At 38.7% G+C, this 18,753-nt stretch overlaps 1 protein-coding gene across 2 annotated transcripts in view; it reads right to left on the reverse strand.

Annotated features, from left to right (window-relative positions):
• Positions 1–2,194: 2,194 nt before the first annotated feature.
• CCDC17 (coiled-coil domain containing 17) overlaps positions 2,195–18,753 on the reverse strand; it is a 33,959-nt gene continuing 17,400 nt past the window's right edge. Inside the window, exons 10-19 of one of the 2 annotated variants that reach the window (XM_070745002.1) lie at positions 15,267–15,352; positions 14,749–14,964; positions 12,175–12,397; positions 11,784–11,894; positions 9,947–10,104; positions 6,831–6,984; positions 5,909–6,001; positions 4,041–4,245; positions 3,822–3,928; positions 2,195–2,534 (exon numbers count right to left, since the gene is read on the reverse strand). In XM_070745002.1, the coding sequence (XP_070601103.1) occupies positions 2,418–2,534; positions 3,822–3,928; positions 4,041–4,245; positions 5,909–6,001; positions 6,831–6,984; positions 9,947–10,104; positions 11,784–11,894; positions 12,175–12,397; positions 14,749–14,964; positions 15,267–15,352 (1,470 nt within the window). In that variant the 3' untranslated portion in view covers positions 2,195–2,417. The remainder of the gene's footprint in view (positions 2,535–3,821; positions 3,929–4,040; positions 4,246–5,908; positions 6,002–6,830; positions 6,985–9,946; positions 10,105–11,783; positions 11,895–12,174; positions 12,398–14,748; positions 14,965–15,266; positions 15,353–18,753) is intronic. The other variant, XR_011558528.1, reaches the window with a different exon arrangement.

The raw sequence follows: 18,753 nt of genomic DNA on the forward strand, positions 1-18,753 counted from the left end.
AACTAAAGTATACCAATGGAATGGATTTCTGATTGAGATTTTCGTGGCTTTACATTTACTTTACCAAGAAAAGTTAAGTTCAACTAGAATGTAATTTATTCATTCATTCATTCATTCATTCAATTTTTATGCCGCCCTTCTCCTTAGACCCAGGGCGGCTTACAACATGTTAGCAATAGCACTTTTTAACAGAGCCCGCATATTGCCCCCACAATCCGGGTCCTCATTTTACCCACCTCGGAAGGATGGAAGGCTGAGTCAACCTTGAGCCGGTGATGAGTTTTGAACCACTGACTTTCAGATCTACAGTCAGCTTCAGTGGCCTGCAGTACAGCACTCTACCTGCTGCGCCACCCCGGCTCATATGTTGTAGTGTAATATTGTAGCATAGCGATATTTATGCTCTGATATGTTTAAGATTAGAGGTCATTGATCTGGCAGTTATAAATAGTTGCAAAATATTTTGGTAATTGCAGTATAAAGGACATGAGCCTGCTAGTGATCTGTTTTGGAACTGATCTGCTTCAGAAAACTACACCTGTAGTGAAGATGTTTTGTACTTAAGAGCAAGAGCAATTGTTCCCGACTAGGACTGCTATGGAAAGTACATTGTTTCAATTGTAATTTGAGAAAATTTTATCTTCATAGAATCTAGCTAAACTTTATTTTCTGAGAGAAACATTCTTGAACCTGTTATGAAAAAATCAGCCTTGAATATACATTCCTGTGGAATTTAAAACAGGTTTGATGGTTCTCTTCAAGAATAAAAATACTACACTAATACTGAGCTCATTAAATGTTCTTTTCAAAAAAGGCTGGGTTCTAGGAAGTTGGGCTTCCCGATTTTAAGGTACAAGTCTGCTGAAAGATAGTATCTATGTGGTGACCTTTGTATTGATGTACAAAGCATTAGGGGCAGCATATAAATCCAATAAATAAATAAATTTCACTTTGAAAATTTCTGATGCTGAAACTGCTGTTTTGAGTATAAATGAATTATTCCAAGTGTTGGAAATTTTCCAAGTTCAAAACAGATAGTTCCTAACTTAAAAACTCAAGTATGCTTGGAGAGGGATGATAAAGTTCTGAACTAAACATGTTTCTAAATATTTTGGGCATTCTTAATAAATGCCTTAAATATAATTAACTAGCAAAATAGGATAGTTTTCATGTATGGGCATCAAATTTATTCATGCAAGGATACAAAAACTGGTGACTGAATTTGCAAAACTTAAGTTTAGGGCTTGGTAACGAGTTATTACTGTGCCTTCAATATTGATAGAGAATTGCAATGTTTGCTATTTAATTACAGTTTTAAGATGACAAGGCTTAAGGTATTTCAATATAAAGTTTCATAAGTTTAACTCAAAAAGACCAATTTTTGTAATCTTTCACTGTTGATAAAAATTAGCCTATTTAGGTCTTTCTTACTTCCACCCATCACTGCAGCCTGGGAAGTTGAAAAACGGGCAAACTGGAAATTAGGAAAAACAGATTTCCAGTTTGCCTGTTGGGCTGTTTTTCACACTCCGAAGGTTTCAGGAAGCTTCCCTAAAGTCTGAGGGGGGCGAAAATAGTCTTCCCCAAGGCCCGAAAATAAGCTGGCCAGTGCTTCCGTGCACATGGAGAGCCTTGTATGCCCTCCAATATGGCACTGCATGCCACCTGTGCCATAAATTCGCCATCACTGGCCTAAAGGAAAACAATGGATGGAAAATAACTAGGATCTTAAGTATCAAAAAGTAGAATATGATGGTAAGAATTTTATTTAAATTACTTGGAAAGGAATATTCATGTTCCGCTCTAAGAAGTGGTAGCTACATTTGCAAATGTAGGTTAAGGAAAAACAATGTAAAAGTGGAAAAATCAGGGCAGGGGGAAGCAGTATTAAAACACTATTTACCTTGATCACAAGAACGATATAAACCAGCCTTTTTATTGCAATATTATTTACTGCAGGTCTAGTTCCTAAGCAGAGTGAACAATATCATTTATAAATCATATATGGTTATAAATCTGGATTGATACCTTTCCAAGGAAATAGTAATTTTTTTTTGGCTCTGTTCTTCTCAACGGATAGTTTTTCATATAATGCTAGATCAATGAATTTATCTGTAAAACCCATATATTCATCCAAGAAGGATGCAAAACACAACAAAGAAATCACTGCAAAGAAAAACAAAAGCCTCAAAGATGAAGAATAAAACCCTTTTAATTGACAAACAAATTGAATGCATAAGAAAACAGCATGTGTTTGAGGAGTTCCTATACTGGGAAAGCAGATCTGTAGAAAGACACCTACTCCTCATGTTTGAAAGATAACCAGAAAGAACCAATTCTGTTCGGGATGGATGAATCCCAGCCGAATAGTTTACAACAGCAAGCTTCTGTATTCTTCCTCTAATACCTACATGGGATCAGGCTTCTGTATGATCAAGTATGGCTGGTAGCTCTGGTGGGAAAGGCAGTTCGGGTTTTTGGGTACTAAAGATGTTTAGTCTCAAAGTAGCATCACCGTACGTCTTGTGTTCTGGCTAAAATGAAGACAGAAATGATAAGACTTGAGTGAAAGCTAAATCAACTGATTTTTAACACATTTGCCATTGCTTCTATGGTTTCTAAAACATGGCTTTTAAAATGGTTTAATGTTTAAAACACTACTGAAATAGGCCAAATAATGCTGAAGCAGTAAGCATAGGATTTAGGGCCATCTCTAGATTTTTACAACTGACTGCCACATTGTGTACTGTACATGTTTGCTCAGTCTATTGTTTAGTGACTATCATACTAGGCTTATGTAATACACAAAGTTGTAAATCATGCTGATAAACTGGCTTGGTTTTGCAGCCCTCTCTAAGCGGTTTACAGAGTCAGCATATTGCCTCCAAAAATTTGGGTCCTCCTTTTACTGACCTCAGAAGGATGGAAGGCTGAGTCAGCCTTGAGCTGGTCAGGATCAAACTGCTGGCAGTCGGCAGAATTAGCCTGCAATAGTGTAATACTGCATTCTAACCAGTGCGCCACGTTGGCCGTTAATTTAGCAATAGCATTTAGAGTTATACACTGCTTCACAGTGCTTTACAGCCCTCTCTAAGCGGTTACAGAGAGACAGCATATTGCCCCCAACAATCTGGGTCCTCATTTTACCGACCTCGATGGAAGGCTGAGTCAACCTTGAGCCTACTGAGATTTGATCTGCCAAACTGATGACAGCCTGTGATCAGCAGAAGTAGTTTGCAGTACAGTGTTCCCTCGATTTTCGCGGGTTCAAACTTCGCGAAAAGTCTATACCACGGTTTTCCAAAAATATTAATTAAAAAAATACTTAGCTGTTTTTTCCCCTATACCATGGTATTTCCCGCCCGATGACGTCATATGTCATTGCTAAACTTGTCCGCCTTTAATAAATATTTTTAAATAAACTTTAATAAATAAACATGGTGAGTAATAATCTAAATGGTTGCTAAGGGAATGGGAAATTGTAATTTAGGGGTTTAAAGTGTTAAGGGAAGGCTTGTGATACTGTCCATAGCCAAAAATAGTGTATTTACTTCCGCATCTCTACTTCGCAGAAATTCATCTTTCGCGGGTAGTCTCGGAACGCATCCCCCGCCAAAGTCAAGGGAACACTGTACTGCACTCTAACCACTGCACCACCAAGGCTCTTAATTTAGTTAACATTAAGCTAAAAGCAAACCAGTTGTTGCATTGTACAATGTGAATACATTTTCTTAACGGGGGGGGGGGGGGGATGTGTTTACTTTTTATGTTTTTACTATTTCTTAAACTAACTTTGGCATGCTACATTGGAGGAGACTTACCAAAGTGGGCAAAACTGTTATAGATGGCACAGGGCACCGATACAGAATTAATGTGTGAGTGCCAATATTCCATGTAGTCATTCTGGATTCCTCTTCCTTCTTTGCACCTATAGAGGCAGAGTGGAAATAATAGTATGGCTATAATAGAGGAGCACCATGAAAATCTTGATTCCTGAAGAGAATTGTAGCTTCAAGATTTCTCAAGCATCAGCCACATACCTGCAAACATCACTTCACAGGATTCAAACCGCTTAGTTAGTCTGAGCACAGCCCAGGCAGCTAACCATTGTTCACTCCCTAATGATGGATAATGGGGGGTGAACATGTTGTCCCAGGATGCAGATGCTTCCGTTCCTTCGGGGCAGTGATAAAAGCAAGCAACAAGGATCATATCCTCTTGTGGTGTAACATCCCAAAATATTACCTGAGATGAGATCAAAAGAAATCCCCAATGTCCAATAGAAAAATGTATGGCTCTAACGTTTCTGCCATTATCCACCCTTTCCTTCTATCATTTTTTAAAATAGGTATTCGTTACCGTAAAATCTATACAGGTAGTCCTCAATTTACGACCACAATTGAGCCCAAAATTCATGTTTCTAAGTGAGACATTTGTTAAGTGAGTTTTACCCCATTTTACACATTTTTCACGCCACAGTTATTAAAACAATTTGGTTTATGGTTGCCTTCTCTGCTGCAGACCTAGAAACATTCAGTGTTTTTGCCAACTGAGAATATCCTACTAATATCCTTTCACTTTCCTCATATGGTACATGATGATGACTTGCAAATAAATTCAAGCAGTTGCTATGAGAGAGCTCTACAACCATTGAGACACATGTAAAGGAATCTCTTAACACGATGGAGAATGGACATCTGAAAACTGAGAGGTAGAATTGGAATTCCCCCAAGGGGGGAAATGCCCGGCAACTAACTATAATTCTATCTATCTATCCGTCTATCTGTCTATCATCTATCTATAATCTATCATCTATCTATCTATCATCTATCTATCTATCATCTATCTATCTATCTATCTATCATCTATCTATCATCTATCTATCATCTATCTATCTATCTATCATCTATCTATAATCTATCATCTATCTATCTATCATCTATCATCTATCTATCATCTATCTATCATCTATCTATCATCTATCTATCTATCATCTATCTATCATCTATCTATCTATCATCTATCATCTATCTATATTTCTATCTATCATCTATCATCTATCTATATATCTATCATCTATCATCTATCTATATATCTATCATCTATCATCTATCTATCATCTGTCTATCTATCATCTATCTATCTATCTCTATCTATCCCTCCCTCCCTCTCTCCCTCCAACCATCCATCCATCCATTCATCCATTTGTTTTGTCAAGTACATATTGGTGGTATGCAAAGATATAACAATGTTTATATACATGATACTAATAAGAGGGAAACTTTAGGATGGGATGGAAGGCACGCTGGTGCACTTATGAATGCCCCTTACTGACCTCTTAGGAATCGGGTGAGGTCTAAGGGTAAAGTTTTAGGGGTTAGGTGATGATACTACAGAGTCAGGGAGTGAGTTCCAGGCATGAACTACTCGGTTACTAAAGTCGTACTTCTTGCAGTTGAGTTTAGAGTGGTTTATTTTAAGTTTGTATCTGTTGTATCTGTCTCTATGAAGCTTCAACATTGCAGATTAAGGAGAAATACCTTTAGTGAGAATTAACTGGGGCAGTTGTTACACAGAGGAGATTGTGTAATTTTGGTGTAATGGTTAAAGTGCAGGCCTAGAAATTGGGAGACTGTGAATTCTAATCATGCATTAGGCACGAAAGCCAGTTGGGTAACTTTGGGCCAGTCACTCACTCTTATTCCAATTCACCTCACAGGGGTGTTGTGGGGAAAATCGGAAGAGAAAGGAACATTATTTATGTTCACCACCTTGAGTTACTTATAAAGTAATAAAGGCAGGATGAAAATTTAAAAAATTAAGATTTTTCAGGTACAAAACTGATTCTGGAGCAGTGTAAAGCTTTCCTGTAGAAATAGAAGTCCCACAATTTGAACCTTCTGCATACCTGTTCCTCTCCAAACATGAAATAATTGTGTTTGATGTCTGATCTGATGAAATTAGTACAATAATTAAATCCTGAATTTCTGGTGCAAATCACCTAAGAGGATTAAGAAAAATACAGTCCAACTCCTTGCTTAAGCCATTTAATGCATTTCTTATACAGTATTTGAGTCAAATCTTAAATCTTAATAACATGAATTGCAGACTACAAAACAATATACACGATGTACCTTGGATAATCAATCTAGCTGTTCTGAATTCACTTACATATAGATTACAATAATTTGTAGCCCTTGTTTCTGGCAAGGTTTTAGACACTGCACAAGCTGCCATTGACAATATATTCTGCATCTAATGGGTGCCAATTATCTTGTGTTCCATTGTTTCCTCTATTCAGTACAATATGTTTATTGTCTGGCAATAAATCTCAGGGTTTTAGACACATCTTTTTCAGTTCATAAAGATCTCAAGGACTGCCCTTTGAATGCATGAAATATGCCTTTTATAGAAAAATTAGGTTGTGGGATTATTTGAGCCAAATTTCCTAAGCATTCCTAAGTGCAACAAGAATTCAAACATGCCTAAATTATACATAAAAGAATAAATTTTACTTAATAAGAAATACTGTAAAAATGATATTTACACATCACAATGGTTACCTAAATTAACTATTCCTTTACATGATCTAGACAAAAAATACAGATGTGTGAACTTATATTTAACTTGTGTGGTCTTGCATCTTGCAATGCAAGATGTTTAATTTAATGTTATGCCACATTAAAATTCAGTTTTTAGAACACATTTAAAACAACGTGGTTGGCAGCGTGTTAAGTGAACTTGGGCATTTAGGCTAATTCAGTAAGCCACCGTTTAGTAAACTAAGGGCTAATCAGTTCCAATGATAAAATCATACACTGACTACCTACCTGACCAGTTTTGTGATGGTAACCTGTCAGTCGGATGGCCCCATTGCCTGGTGAGGCACCTGTCACTTTATCAAGAATGATCCCCAGTCGTGTTTCTTTTAGCTGCCTGTAAATTCTCTGCTTGGCAATTGAATTTGGTGGTATTTTTTCACCTCTGTTGGAATTATTAGATGCTGATTAGCTCGGATATTCTTCTTCCACAGCTCAGGAAATAACATGTAGCATTTTTATCATGCCCCAGGGAAAAATAACTTTTTACCATCACCCCCCCCCCCAAAAAAAAACCCCTAAGAAAACAAATATTCCTACACAGAGAGAGAGAGAGAGAAGATAATCAATCTGGAAACCAAATCACACTGAGTTTTTACCTGGATATGCTGGAAAAGCCTCTGATCTGTTTCTAGGTGCTTCCAATGCCACAGCCAGGAGAATAGTGTAGTGAAAGAAGGGGGACATGAACAAGGAAGGAGGGCTTTGTGTGTGCTGAGCATTAAAGTCCAGAATTTTTTAAAGAAACCCAGTTTACATACCCATTTGGACGTTAGAGAGCAGGGAGGAAAATTAAAGGCAATTGATGATGTAGGTGTGCAGAGAATGTGAGAAATGGGAAAGAACATGAGAATTAAAAACAAGTAATTGATCAATGAATCACTGCATTTATTTTGAAAACTATTGGACACAGAAAAACAAACCCCAAACTGATAACAAAAGAGTAAATCACAACAAACGAGCTAAACTCAGAGTAATCTAGAATGAGCTAGCATTAGAAAGTTATAATTTAAATAATCAGAAATCCAGTTATATACTTTTTTGTTTGTATAATAATAATAATAATAATAATAATAATAATAATAATAATTTAATAATAATTTATTGGATTTGTATGCCGCCCCTCTCCGTAGACTCGGGGCGGCTAACAACAATGATAAAAACAGCATGTGACAATCCAATAATAAAACAACTAAAAACCCTTATTATAAAAACAAACATACACACAGACATACCATGCATAACTTGTAATGGCCTAGGGGGAAGGAATATCTCAACTCCCCCATGCCTGGCGGTATAAATGAGTCTTGAGTAGTTTACGAAAGACAGGGAGGGGGGGAATTCTAATCTCCGGGGGGAGTTGGTTCCAGAGGGCCGGGGCTGCCACAGAGAAGGCTCTTCCCCTGGGGCCCGCCAAACGACATTGTTTAGTCAATGGGACCCGGAGAAGGCCAACTCTGTGGGACCTTATCGGTCACTGGGATTCATGCGGTAACAGGCGGTTCCGGAGGTAGTCTGGTCCAAAGCCATATAGGGCTTTAAAGGTCATGACCAACACTTTGAATTGTGACCGGAAACTGATCGGCAGAGTGTTGAAGAAACATGGGCGAATCTTGGAAGCCGCACGATGGCTCTCGTGGCTGCATTCTGCACGATCTGAAGTTTCCAAACACTTTTCAAAGGTATGTCACTGTGATGCCTTTTTCAGTCAGACAATTTATAACTCTGGTCAATGATCATAACCACAGTTATGGATATTAAATTAGAAGTTAAATTAACAATTGTTTGATAAGGAGACTATTTATTTACATTTGTTTGTAAGCTGCCCAGAATTGCCTTTAGCCAAGATGGGCAGCAAACAAGTCAAATAAATACATTTCCACTCATACATTAAAGGTAAAAGTTCCCCTCCCATATAAGTGCTAATTGTTCTCAACTCTAGGGTGCAGTGGTCATCTCTGTTTCAAAGCCGAAGAGCCAGCGCTGTCTGAAGACATCTCCATATTTATGTGGCCAGCATGACTAAATGCCAAAGGTGCACGGTACGCTGTTACCTTCCCTCGAAAGATGGTTCCTATTTTTCTACTTGCATTTTTTACATGCTTTCAAACTGCTAGGTTGGCAGAAGCTGGGACAAATAATGAGAGCTCACTCCATTACCGCAGCGCTAGGGATTTGAATTACTGAACCGCCGACCTTTCTGATGGACAAGCTCAGCATCTTAGCCACTGAGCTGCCACGTCATTAGGGACATTTTTTAAAAATAGTAATACATTTTGCTGAATAGTTTAAAAGGTTTTATACAGCAATTCCCTCTTCAAAAAGCAGGCCTAATTATTGCCTATTTATCTGAAAGTAATCTTTACATAATTTGATAGGACTTAGTACTTTTGATACAAAAATATGGTGAAGGATCTTAACAATGGAGTTTATTAGTACAAAGTACATGGTTGTTAAGGTTTGCCATTGCGATCATAGCTAGGTCTGTTGAAGCTGTAAATAAGATTGTGCAGGATCTGGAAAAGAGGGTTTGCCATTGTAAACTACCTATTGTAGTCTCTTGTACTATCACTTTAAGTATTTTGGGCTGGTTCGCCATAAGAGGGCGCTAGTACTCCTTCCCTCAATGGTGCTTTAATGCTCATTCGCTTTTGCTTTGCCTTGAGGGGGGAGTGTATTTGCTTAGTGCTTATTATATTGGATGGCTTAGTGCTTGTTATGGATTGCTTCTATTTTGTATATATGTAAATAGTACTTATTAAGCATAACTAAGTCTGTGTCTTTTTCTTTGGCTTTACTACACATCCACACTCTGTTAAGATTCTCTGCTCAGTGTATGTCAAAGGTCTCATAGCCTAGCTATACTGAGACATACCAACAGAGTTTTTCACCTGGCACAGTATTGAATTGAAAAAGTGCTTGTCATCTGTGTAGCACCCAATTTGTATCATCACTTTGTCTTCCCCATCACATCTCTATTTGAATCCTGCATCAAGTTATACATGCCTCTGATGGTGTGCTGTTGCGCATAAAGACTGATGCCCTTTTGTCAATCTGAAAAAAATACTGCCTGATTTTTAGCTCAAAGAAATGGGTGTGCCATTAAGATTTGAAATGTCAATAATATAATAATATTTACTTTCAATGCACACTAATTAGTTGCCAAACTGCTGAGTACAAAGTGAAATATATGTCTAACTAGAAAGATTTTTTTAAAATTTATATATAACAGCTTTTTAAATAAACCATAAATAAGGGCAGGGAGCTATGTTTCTATGCTGATTTGTTTTAAGATTGAAAGGAAAGAATCTTGGAAGGAGAAAAGGGTTAATCCTCCTTTTTTTCACCTTTTGTTAGGTTTAAGCTGGACAGACTGTTCCTGATTAGGAGGAGGGTCAACTAAACCAGTGTAAGGAGAAGCAGAGAAAGACAAGCTGGTTGGGACAGGATGGAAAGAAGGCTGGGTTGGAGGCAAATCAATACGAGGCGCTGTGGAACTGGATGCCTGTGTAGGAGAGAAGAGAGGGTTATTATCGTAAGCAGCAGGTCAGTTGGAGAGCACCACTGGAAATATTCTGGAGTTGGCCTCTTTCTCTCAAAGTATTGTAAGTTACCTTTGCTGCAATAGACCAATGCTCTGTAACTCCAAAAATCGCAATTCTGCTTGAGAGATTGCACCTTTATTTAATGAAGGGCTGCAAAAAATTTACTATCACACTGTGGGCGTGGCTTATTTTGTGGGTGTGGCTTGCCTGCCATGTGACCAGGTGGGAGTGGCTTGACAATCATGTGACTGGGGGTGGTGGCTTAAAGGTCATGTGACTGGCTTAAAGCTGGCCAAGTTGACGTCACTCGCGACAAAGGTAGGGTTAGAGTGCCTGGCCTCTCCTCACCTCAAAGAGATACAATTTCCCAATCTATTTAATATTACTGAATATCTAAAATATATTATTTAATTCTATGTATATATGCCATATGTGTACATACATATTACATATTTTCTCATTTCATACTAATAACTTAGCAGTTGATTAAGGAACATGCATAACTGCACCAAAGTGCCTACTGTCCCTGTCCTAATGTCCCCTTTTATTTGTATTCATTTCATGTACTAATAACCATGTTTATACCTATAGCTGTTATCTAATACATGCTTGACAAAATAAATCAATAAAATAAATAAAAAACTAGGACTGGGATAGCTGCTAACCAAGTTAAAAATATCAGTTCAATCTGACTTTTTTGATACTTTGGATTGGCTGCATGTCTGGAAACTGCTCTCCTATGCACTTGGATATGCGTGTGTATTTTTTTCTCAGAGAAATTCTGCTTTTAACCTGGATCCCTAGGATTAGACTCACATCCAGATGTACTTAAAATGCAAAAAAGGGTGGGTGGGTTACAGTTACAGCATCAGTAGTATACTTGAGCATGCATAAATATTTTAGAAGGAAGAAAATAAGTAAAATTTTATGCAAAAAAAATTAACTGTTCCAACTGTTCCTATTTGGTGTATGTGTGTGTATTTTAAACATATACATATACATACATAGAAACATAGAAGATTGACGGCAGAAAAAGACCTCACGGTTCATTTAGTCTGCCCTTATACTATTTCTTGTATTTTATCTTAGGATGGATATATGTTTATCCCAGGCATGTTTAAATTCAGTTACTGTGGATTTACCTACCACGTCTGCTGGAAGTTTGTTCCAAGCATCTACTACTCTTTCACACAACCACCCACCACATATATATATGTAACAAATTTTTGCTGATAATGAAAAGGAAAGAAGACTAGTATAAATCTATTTCAAGCTATTTTGCTCTCACTAGTCATACCCTTACCAGGATTTGAACATGGGGAGCTTTCACCTCTAGACCACAGGATCTCCTCTTCTCAGCTTGTGTGTGTGTGTGTGTGTGTGTGTGTGTGTGTGTGTGTGACTTTTAGTCATAGATATATATATGTTTTCATGGATTTTAATAGGTATTGGTGTATAGTTCTTGGCTTATTTGGGTTTTTTCCCTTATAAAATTGATAGAATCTTGGCGACGTTTCGATGAGGTCTCACTCATCATCTTCAGGCTGGTACTTTGTGCTTCATGCTCGGGTGAACAAAGCTATATATATATATATATATATATATATATCAACATTCATAATCATAGGGTCCAACTCACTCTAGGAGGATATTTATATAAGGAAGCTCTGCCAGGTTGAATATCAGCCATTGATTGCATATCAGCATCTCTTGCGTTCACCAGCCGCAAATAAAGCTCAGCTTTGCCAACCTGAGAAGTTAAAGGAAATGTTATATGATTAGAACAGACACATGAATGCAAATGTGGTGAGTGGAACATATAGAAGTTGATATGTTGTCAAAGATCAGGTATTGTAAGAATGAATGCGAGAATCAGTGGTAGATTGGATAAGATCTGGCAGAGAATCTGTATAAAATCACAAACACAATAAATAAATATTAAGAGACTGACTATGAACAACAGCTAGAATACCGTTTTTATAAATTGGTTGGGGTGGGGTAGGCTGTTGCTCTGCTCTATTCCTTCTTACCTGAGGCACACCATTCAACTGTTCTTCCGTAAGACTTGGCTTTACAGGGAGCACTCGTATAGGAACTTTCCAATGCCCACTCATCACTTGGTGCAGGTGGTCAAAAATGTTGATTTTAGCCCATCCTCTGGGGGATAAATTCTGGATTTCCTGCCCATAAACATCAAAACCTCCGGAGGCCTGAAGCTCAGCTACAAGGTTGATGGAGGTTGAAGGAAGGATTCTGAAAAACACAGGAAATCCACAGCAATATGGCTACTTTTGATGAAGGATCAGACCTATGTCTGTTTCATAATATTTATTTATTTATTAGATTTGTATGCCGCCCCTCTCCAAAGACTCGGGGCGGCTAACAACAATAAAGAAGACAATGTAACAAATCTAATATTAAAAAATAATCTAAAAAACCCCAATTTAAGAGGCCAATCATACATACAAGCATACCATGTATAAATTCTATAAGCCTAGGGGGAAGGGAAATTTCAATTCCCCCATGCCTGGCGACAGAGGTGGGTTTTAAGGAGCTTGCAAAAGGCAAGGAGGGTGGGGGCAACTCTGATATCTGGGGGGAGCTGGTTCCAGAGGGTCGGGGCTGCCACAGAGAAGGCTCTTCTCCTGGGTCCCGCCAAATGACATAGCATAGACCACGACTTTTAAGAAAACACAAAGTTAGCATAAAGTTACCTCCTAAATAGGAAGAAGCAGAAACTAACAAACCTGAAACTGGATGAAAAAAGCAATTTTGTGCAACTTTGTTTGTTTGTTTGTTTGTTCATTCATTCATTTGATTTTTATGCCACCCTTCTCAACCGACTCAGGACAGTTTACAACAGAAATAAATACAAATACAAAATGTGTAAGAAATCTAATATTTAAAAATTATAAAACTCCATTTTCCTAAGAAACAATAATCCACATTCATCCAATTACTTCTTAACACTCACGGCCTCCCATGCCTGCTGGCAAAGATGGGTCTTCAGGGCCTTGTGAAAGGCCAGGAGGGCAGGGGCAGTATGAATCTCCAGAGGGAGATTGGTTCCAAAGGGCCAGAGCCACCACAGAGAAGGCATTTCCCCTAGGCCCTGCCAGGCGACATTGCCTGGCTGACAGGACCTGGAGAAGACCAACTCTGTGGGACCTAACCAGTCGCTGGGATACATGAGGCAGAAGACGGTCCCATAGGTAATCTGGTCCTAAAACAGATTATTGTTCCCAGTGCAAACATGCTAAGGTTTTCAAAAAGTCTTAGAATAAATCTCACATGTTAAAATAATATTTTGCAATATCTTTTCCCTCCTATTTCCCTCCTGGCCCAGGTGCCTAGCAGCATCTAACCTGAAGCCCATAAATTACTATAAAGGTATACTACACAGCCTCATGAATATAGCCATGGAACAGAAATGACAATAGTTGGCATTCAGTTGGAGGTATAGAAATATTACATAGCAATACTATATTATTTAATAGTTTACTTTGACAACTTTCATCCTTACTTTACACTGCTATTAAGTCCCAAAAGTGCTTTTCTTTCAGGAGGCAACTGGAATACATTTTGCTTGTCATCCAAGAAGCTTATTCAGCACTGATTGGATTGTAGAATTTATATTCTCTGCAGACAGCTGGTCATCTGCAGGGAATATAAATCCTTCCATCCCTACCATCCAGTTAGAGCTGAAGAAGCTCCTTAGATGAGAAGCTAAATGTCTTCAAAGCAAAACAAGAAAGTCCAGTTGCCTCCTGAAAATAAAAAAAAGCACCTTTGGAACAACCATGAGAATCTCCGTAGACATAACTGCTATTAAATAAATATTTTTCTAGAATTTAGAAACCATGTACACAGTTACAAAACTATAGTGGAGCTGCCAACTAAGTAGCTGCCCACATAATGACTTGCTGATTAGGATGTTCGGAAACTTCAGATTGTGCAGAATGCAGCTGCGAGAGCAATCATGGGCTTTCCCAAATATGCCCATGTTACTCCAACACTCGGCAGTCTGCATTGGTTGCCGATCAGTTTCCAGTCACAATTCAAAGTGTTGGTCATTACCTATAAAGCCTTTCATGGCACTGGACCAGGATATCAGCGAGATTGCCTTCTGCCGCACGAATCCCAGCGGCCGGTTAGGTCCCACAGAGTTGGTCCCGTTGACTAAACAATGTCGTCTGGCGGGACCCAGGGGAATAGCCTTCTCTGTGGTGGCTCCGAACCTCTGGAATCAGCTCCCTCCAGAGATTAGAATTGCCCCTACCCTCCTTGCCTTTCGAAAACTCCTTAAAACCCACCTCTGTCGTCAAGCATGGGGGAACTGAGACATCTCCCCCTGCCTGTGTAGTTTTTGTGCATGATATGACTGTATGTATGTTTTTATATTGGGGTTCCTTGCTTTTTAGATTTTTTAAATGTACTATTGTTATTTTAGATTCTAATTATTAGATTTGTCATTATATATTGTTTTTATCACTGTTGTGAGCCGCCCCAAGTCTGCGGAGAGGGGCGGCATACAAATCTAATAAATAAATAAATAAAATAAATAAATAAAGGTGTGACATGATGGGAATAGCTTGGAAGCTCACCTTGGGACTGGCTGTCTAGCTGCTAAGATGGCACAGCATGGTCTTTGCCTGTCCATCAGAGACTGTGAAGAATGGCCCATATCAGAGGAGACAATAGGAAGAGGTGTGGACTTCCCCAGTTGCTGCCCATTACGATATAAGCCAGAGACCAGGCGAACATGGTAGAACATAGGATCCAACCCCAAAAGGAAATCATAGAAGATTACAAAACCAGATCTGCAGAGAGAGAACAGTTAGTTAAATTCATAGCATTCCATGTTGCTACTTTTTCTGTAGAGATGGATGGGAATTGTCATACTCAAACATCTTGATCAAAATCACTATATGTTTTGATGGAGAAAGAAGGACAACATATATTTACTTTATGTGAAAGTAGTGGCCACTTGATTTTTTTAAAAACAAATATTTTATGCAGCAGTGAATTCTAACTGCAACTTATTTAGAGAAAGGACTGGCTCTCCGTACATATACATGAATGCCTCTCAGGACCGAATATTATAGGTTACAGTACTACATACACTGGATCATACGGAGCTGGTCCTAATGTGTCAGAGGGATCCAGGAAGTACTGGTTTATTCCTGCAGCAGGTGATCCCATGGGGTCCTATAACAAAGAGGACATATATGAACTTTATCAGCAAAATCCAACTATTCTTTAACAGCATAACCTAAACAAACATATCTATCAAGGCCATCTTCCAACATGTTACTTGAGACAAATTGTGGTGGTAAAACATACCCCTCCATGTACTTGTGAGCACTACCACACCCCTGCGATGCTCACCCCATACAGGTAAACTGTTTAAAGTATCCTTGTAAAAAATGCATTAATGGCAAGTCTTTTTAGAGGCTCGGTGGTGCAGTGGTTAGAGTGCAGTACTGCAAGCTACTTCTTCTGATCACCGGCTGCCAGCATTTCAGCAGATTGAATCTCAGTGGGCTCAAGGTTGAATCAGCCTTCCATCCTTCCAAGGTTGGTAAAATGAGGACCCAGATTGTTGGGGGCAATATGTTTACTCTCTGTAAACCACTTAGAGAAGCGGTATAACATATTGTAAGGTGCCCTGAGTCTCAGGAGAAGGGAGTCATAGAAATCGAATTAATAAATATAAGTCTAAATAATATTGCTAAATGATATTGCTATTTTATTCCACACATATACAAGCAGAAATCCCTCCCACATATATGTGCACATGCGCGCACACACATGAACTACAGTACTGTACAACTTACAACCTTGATAATACCTGTTTGGAAGAATGCCTGGCTGTAAAAATATGGTGTTATTATCATAATCATACTTTTGAATGGAATTTATATGCAGAAATACAGTGGTGCCTCTACCTAAGAACGCCTCTACTTACGAACTTTTCTAGATAAGAACGGGGTGTTCAAGATTTTTTTACCTCTTCTGAAGAATCATTTTCCACTTACAAACCGGAGCCTCTTAAACTATAACCAGAAAAAGCGGGGAGAAGCCTCCATGGGGCCTCTCTAGGAATCTCCTGGGAGGAAACAGGGCCGGAAAAGGTGGGGAGAAGCCTCTGTGGGGCCTCTCTAGGAATCTCCTGGGAGGAAACAGGGCCGGAAAAGGTGGGGAGAAGCCTCTGTGGGGCCTCTCTAGGAATCTCCTGGGAGGAAACAGGGCCGTAAAAGGTGGGGAGAAGCCTCTGTGGGGCCTCTCTAGGAATCTCCTGGAAGGAAACAGGGCCGGAAAAGGCTGGGAGAAGCCTCCGTTGAGCCTTTCTAGGAATCTCCTGGGAGGAAACAGGGCCTCCACCCTCCCAGTGGTTTCCCCAATCACACACATTATTTGCTTTTACATTGATTCCTATGGGAAAAATTGCTTCTTCTTACAAACTTTTATACTTAAGAACTGGGTCACGGAACGAATTAAGCTCGTAAGTAGAGATACCACTGTATTGTTATATTCATATCTCAGTAGCTCTAGTGTTTTTCTAGAATGACTATAGGATACTTTTCCTCACATGGAGAAACATGAAGTTGAGAGGATATTTGTGATTACTATTGATCGAATTATTATTTTAGCACTTTGCTGTAACTTGGCAGGAAAGAACAGTGACTGGCTCATAGAAGTCCATGCTGATTCTCAATGCTCTGAAGTTAATAGGATTTCAGATGATTAGATGGTTTCAATTAAGAAGCTTGGCAAGAATTGGAAAGGGGGAATCGTGCCATTAAATGCAAGTTCTGAGATATTGAAATTTGGCACCCTAATACTTTTTAAGATGATCGTATAAATGCAAACAAGTCTTACTATACAGTATTCTTTCTCCTCTTCCAGTAGCTAGTAAGTGTATTTTTCAATATAACATTGTACACATCTTAGGGCATGCCATCATGTGAATCAAAAATATCTGTAAATATAGACCTATAATTGTGAATTGTTATGGTCGCAGATTTCCTAACTCAGAGACCAAAGGTCAGCAGATACTAGAGCAAACTTGTTGGAAAGAGAAACTATAAGATGCTCTTGTATATTCTTTGAGGCAACATATTGGAATAAGGGAAGAAGGAAAGAAAATATTGGAAAAACTCAGTGGTGGGCTGCTGCCAATTCGACCAGTTCAGGCAAACCTGTAGTTTTGATCCGCCCCGGCACTATCCTGTCCTATATTGCCATGTTTTTGAAGCCACGTGCATACACAGAAGATTGTTTTACACACATGCGTGTTCACACTCTCACATTTTTGATGCTGGGCAAACCGATTGTTACATTATATGAGCCCATCTCTGGCAAAACTGCACTATAGCCACTCATTGTATAGATTGTGTATCCTGCTCATTTTTCCAGAACACGCATTCCTTATTACACACTAATTGAGAGTTATCATTACAAATAGGGAAAAAAAAATATTGTCATAAAAGCTAGAGATCAAAATTCGAATTTCATCCAAAAGCTAGGTTCAGGATCCATCCAATGGACATGAGCTGGATTTAAAGAAAAACAAGCCCCATTTTTGAGAAAACTCAGCCTGCTGTATTTTTCGGAGTATAAGACCTACCTTTTTACTCCAAAAAAGAGGGTGAAAACTTGGGTGCTAAATGTAGCCCCACCTAGCCATCCCCACCCTTTGCCCTCTGTGTCCCAGCAATTTACCTCCTTGCAACAAACAGAACAGAGCCTGTTAAGCCAAGCAACTCATTATCAGCTTCCTGACCCTCAGCTGATTTGAGGCTGTAGGCTGACCAGACAGGTGATAAACTGAAACCAAAACTAGTTGCAAGTAGGCAAATTGCTGGGAAGGAGAAACAGATTTTTATTTTCTGCTGAACTGGATGCAAGGAGATAAGTCAATAACTATAAATGCCTGTAGAATATTCAATGTTTTAAATACTTCTATATTATTGTTCTAGACAACAAATGAAGAAGCTTTTTAAAATAAACGCTTGATCTGAATCAGTCTAATGATATTGTATCTTCTTTTAAATAGCAGAGAATAACTATACTGTACTTCCAGAAAGTCACACCAATTTTAACAAAATCTGTACAAGTATAGTCTGAAATGTAACAGTGTCCTGTTTTAGTATTAAGATAAGGCAGCTGAGTTAAACCTTGACTTAGTCATGTTTGGAGTTGTTCTATTTAAATAATCATTTTAAGAAAACAACCTGGCATTAATATACTGCCATAATGTACATTTCTCTAATTCTTTGCTATTTCTATGGGTCAGGTACACATACACAGAAATACACAACAAACAGTGTACATCATCTGTGCTGCTTGCTGGGAGACAAATTGCTGGGAAGCAGAGGCAGAATTTTTCCCCTTGTTTTCTTCCCTCAGATTTAAGGTGCGTCTTATACTCTGAAAAATATGGTACTTTCTCTGTGCTTTCAGGAGCAATGTTTTCTTGCCTTTTTTTTTTGTTAGAAAATATGTACAGTGGTACCTCGACATACGAGTTTAATTTGTTCCAGACCCGAGCTCGTAAGTCGATCAACTCGCATCTCGAACGAATGCCTTTAGACTTTGTTTTTTGT

Source organism: Erythrolamprus reginae, chromosome 3, assembly GCF_031021105.1.
Source record: "Erythrolamprus reginae isolate rEryReg1 chromosome 3, rEryReg1.hap1, whole genome shotgun sequence".
Classification (NCBI taxonomy): domain Eukaryota; kingdom Metazoa; phylum Chordata; class Lepidosauria; order Squamata; family Dipsadidae; genus Erythrolamprus; species Erythrolamprus reginae.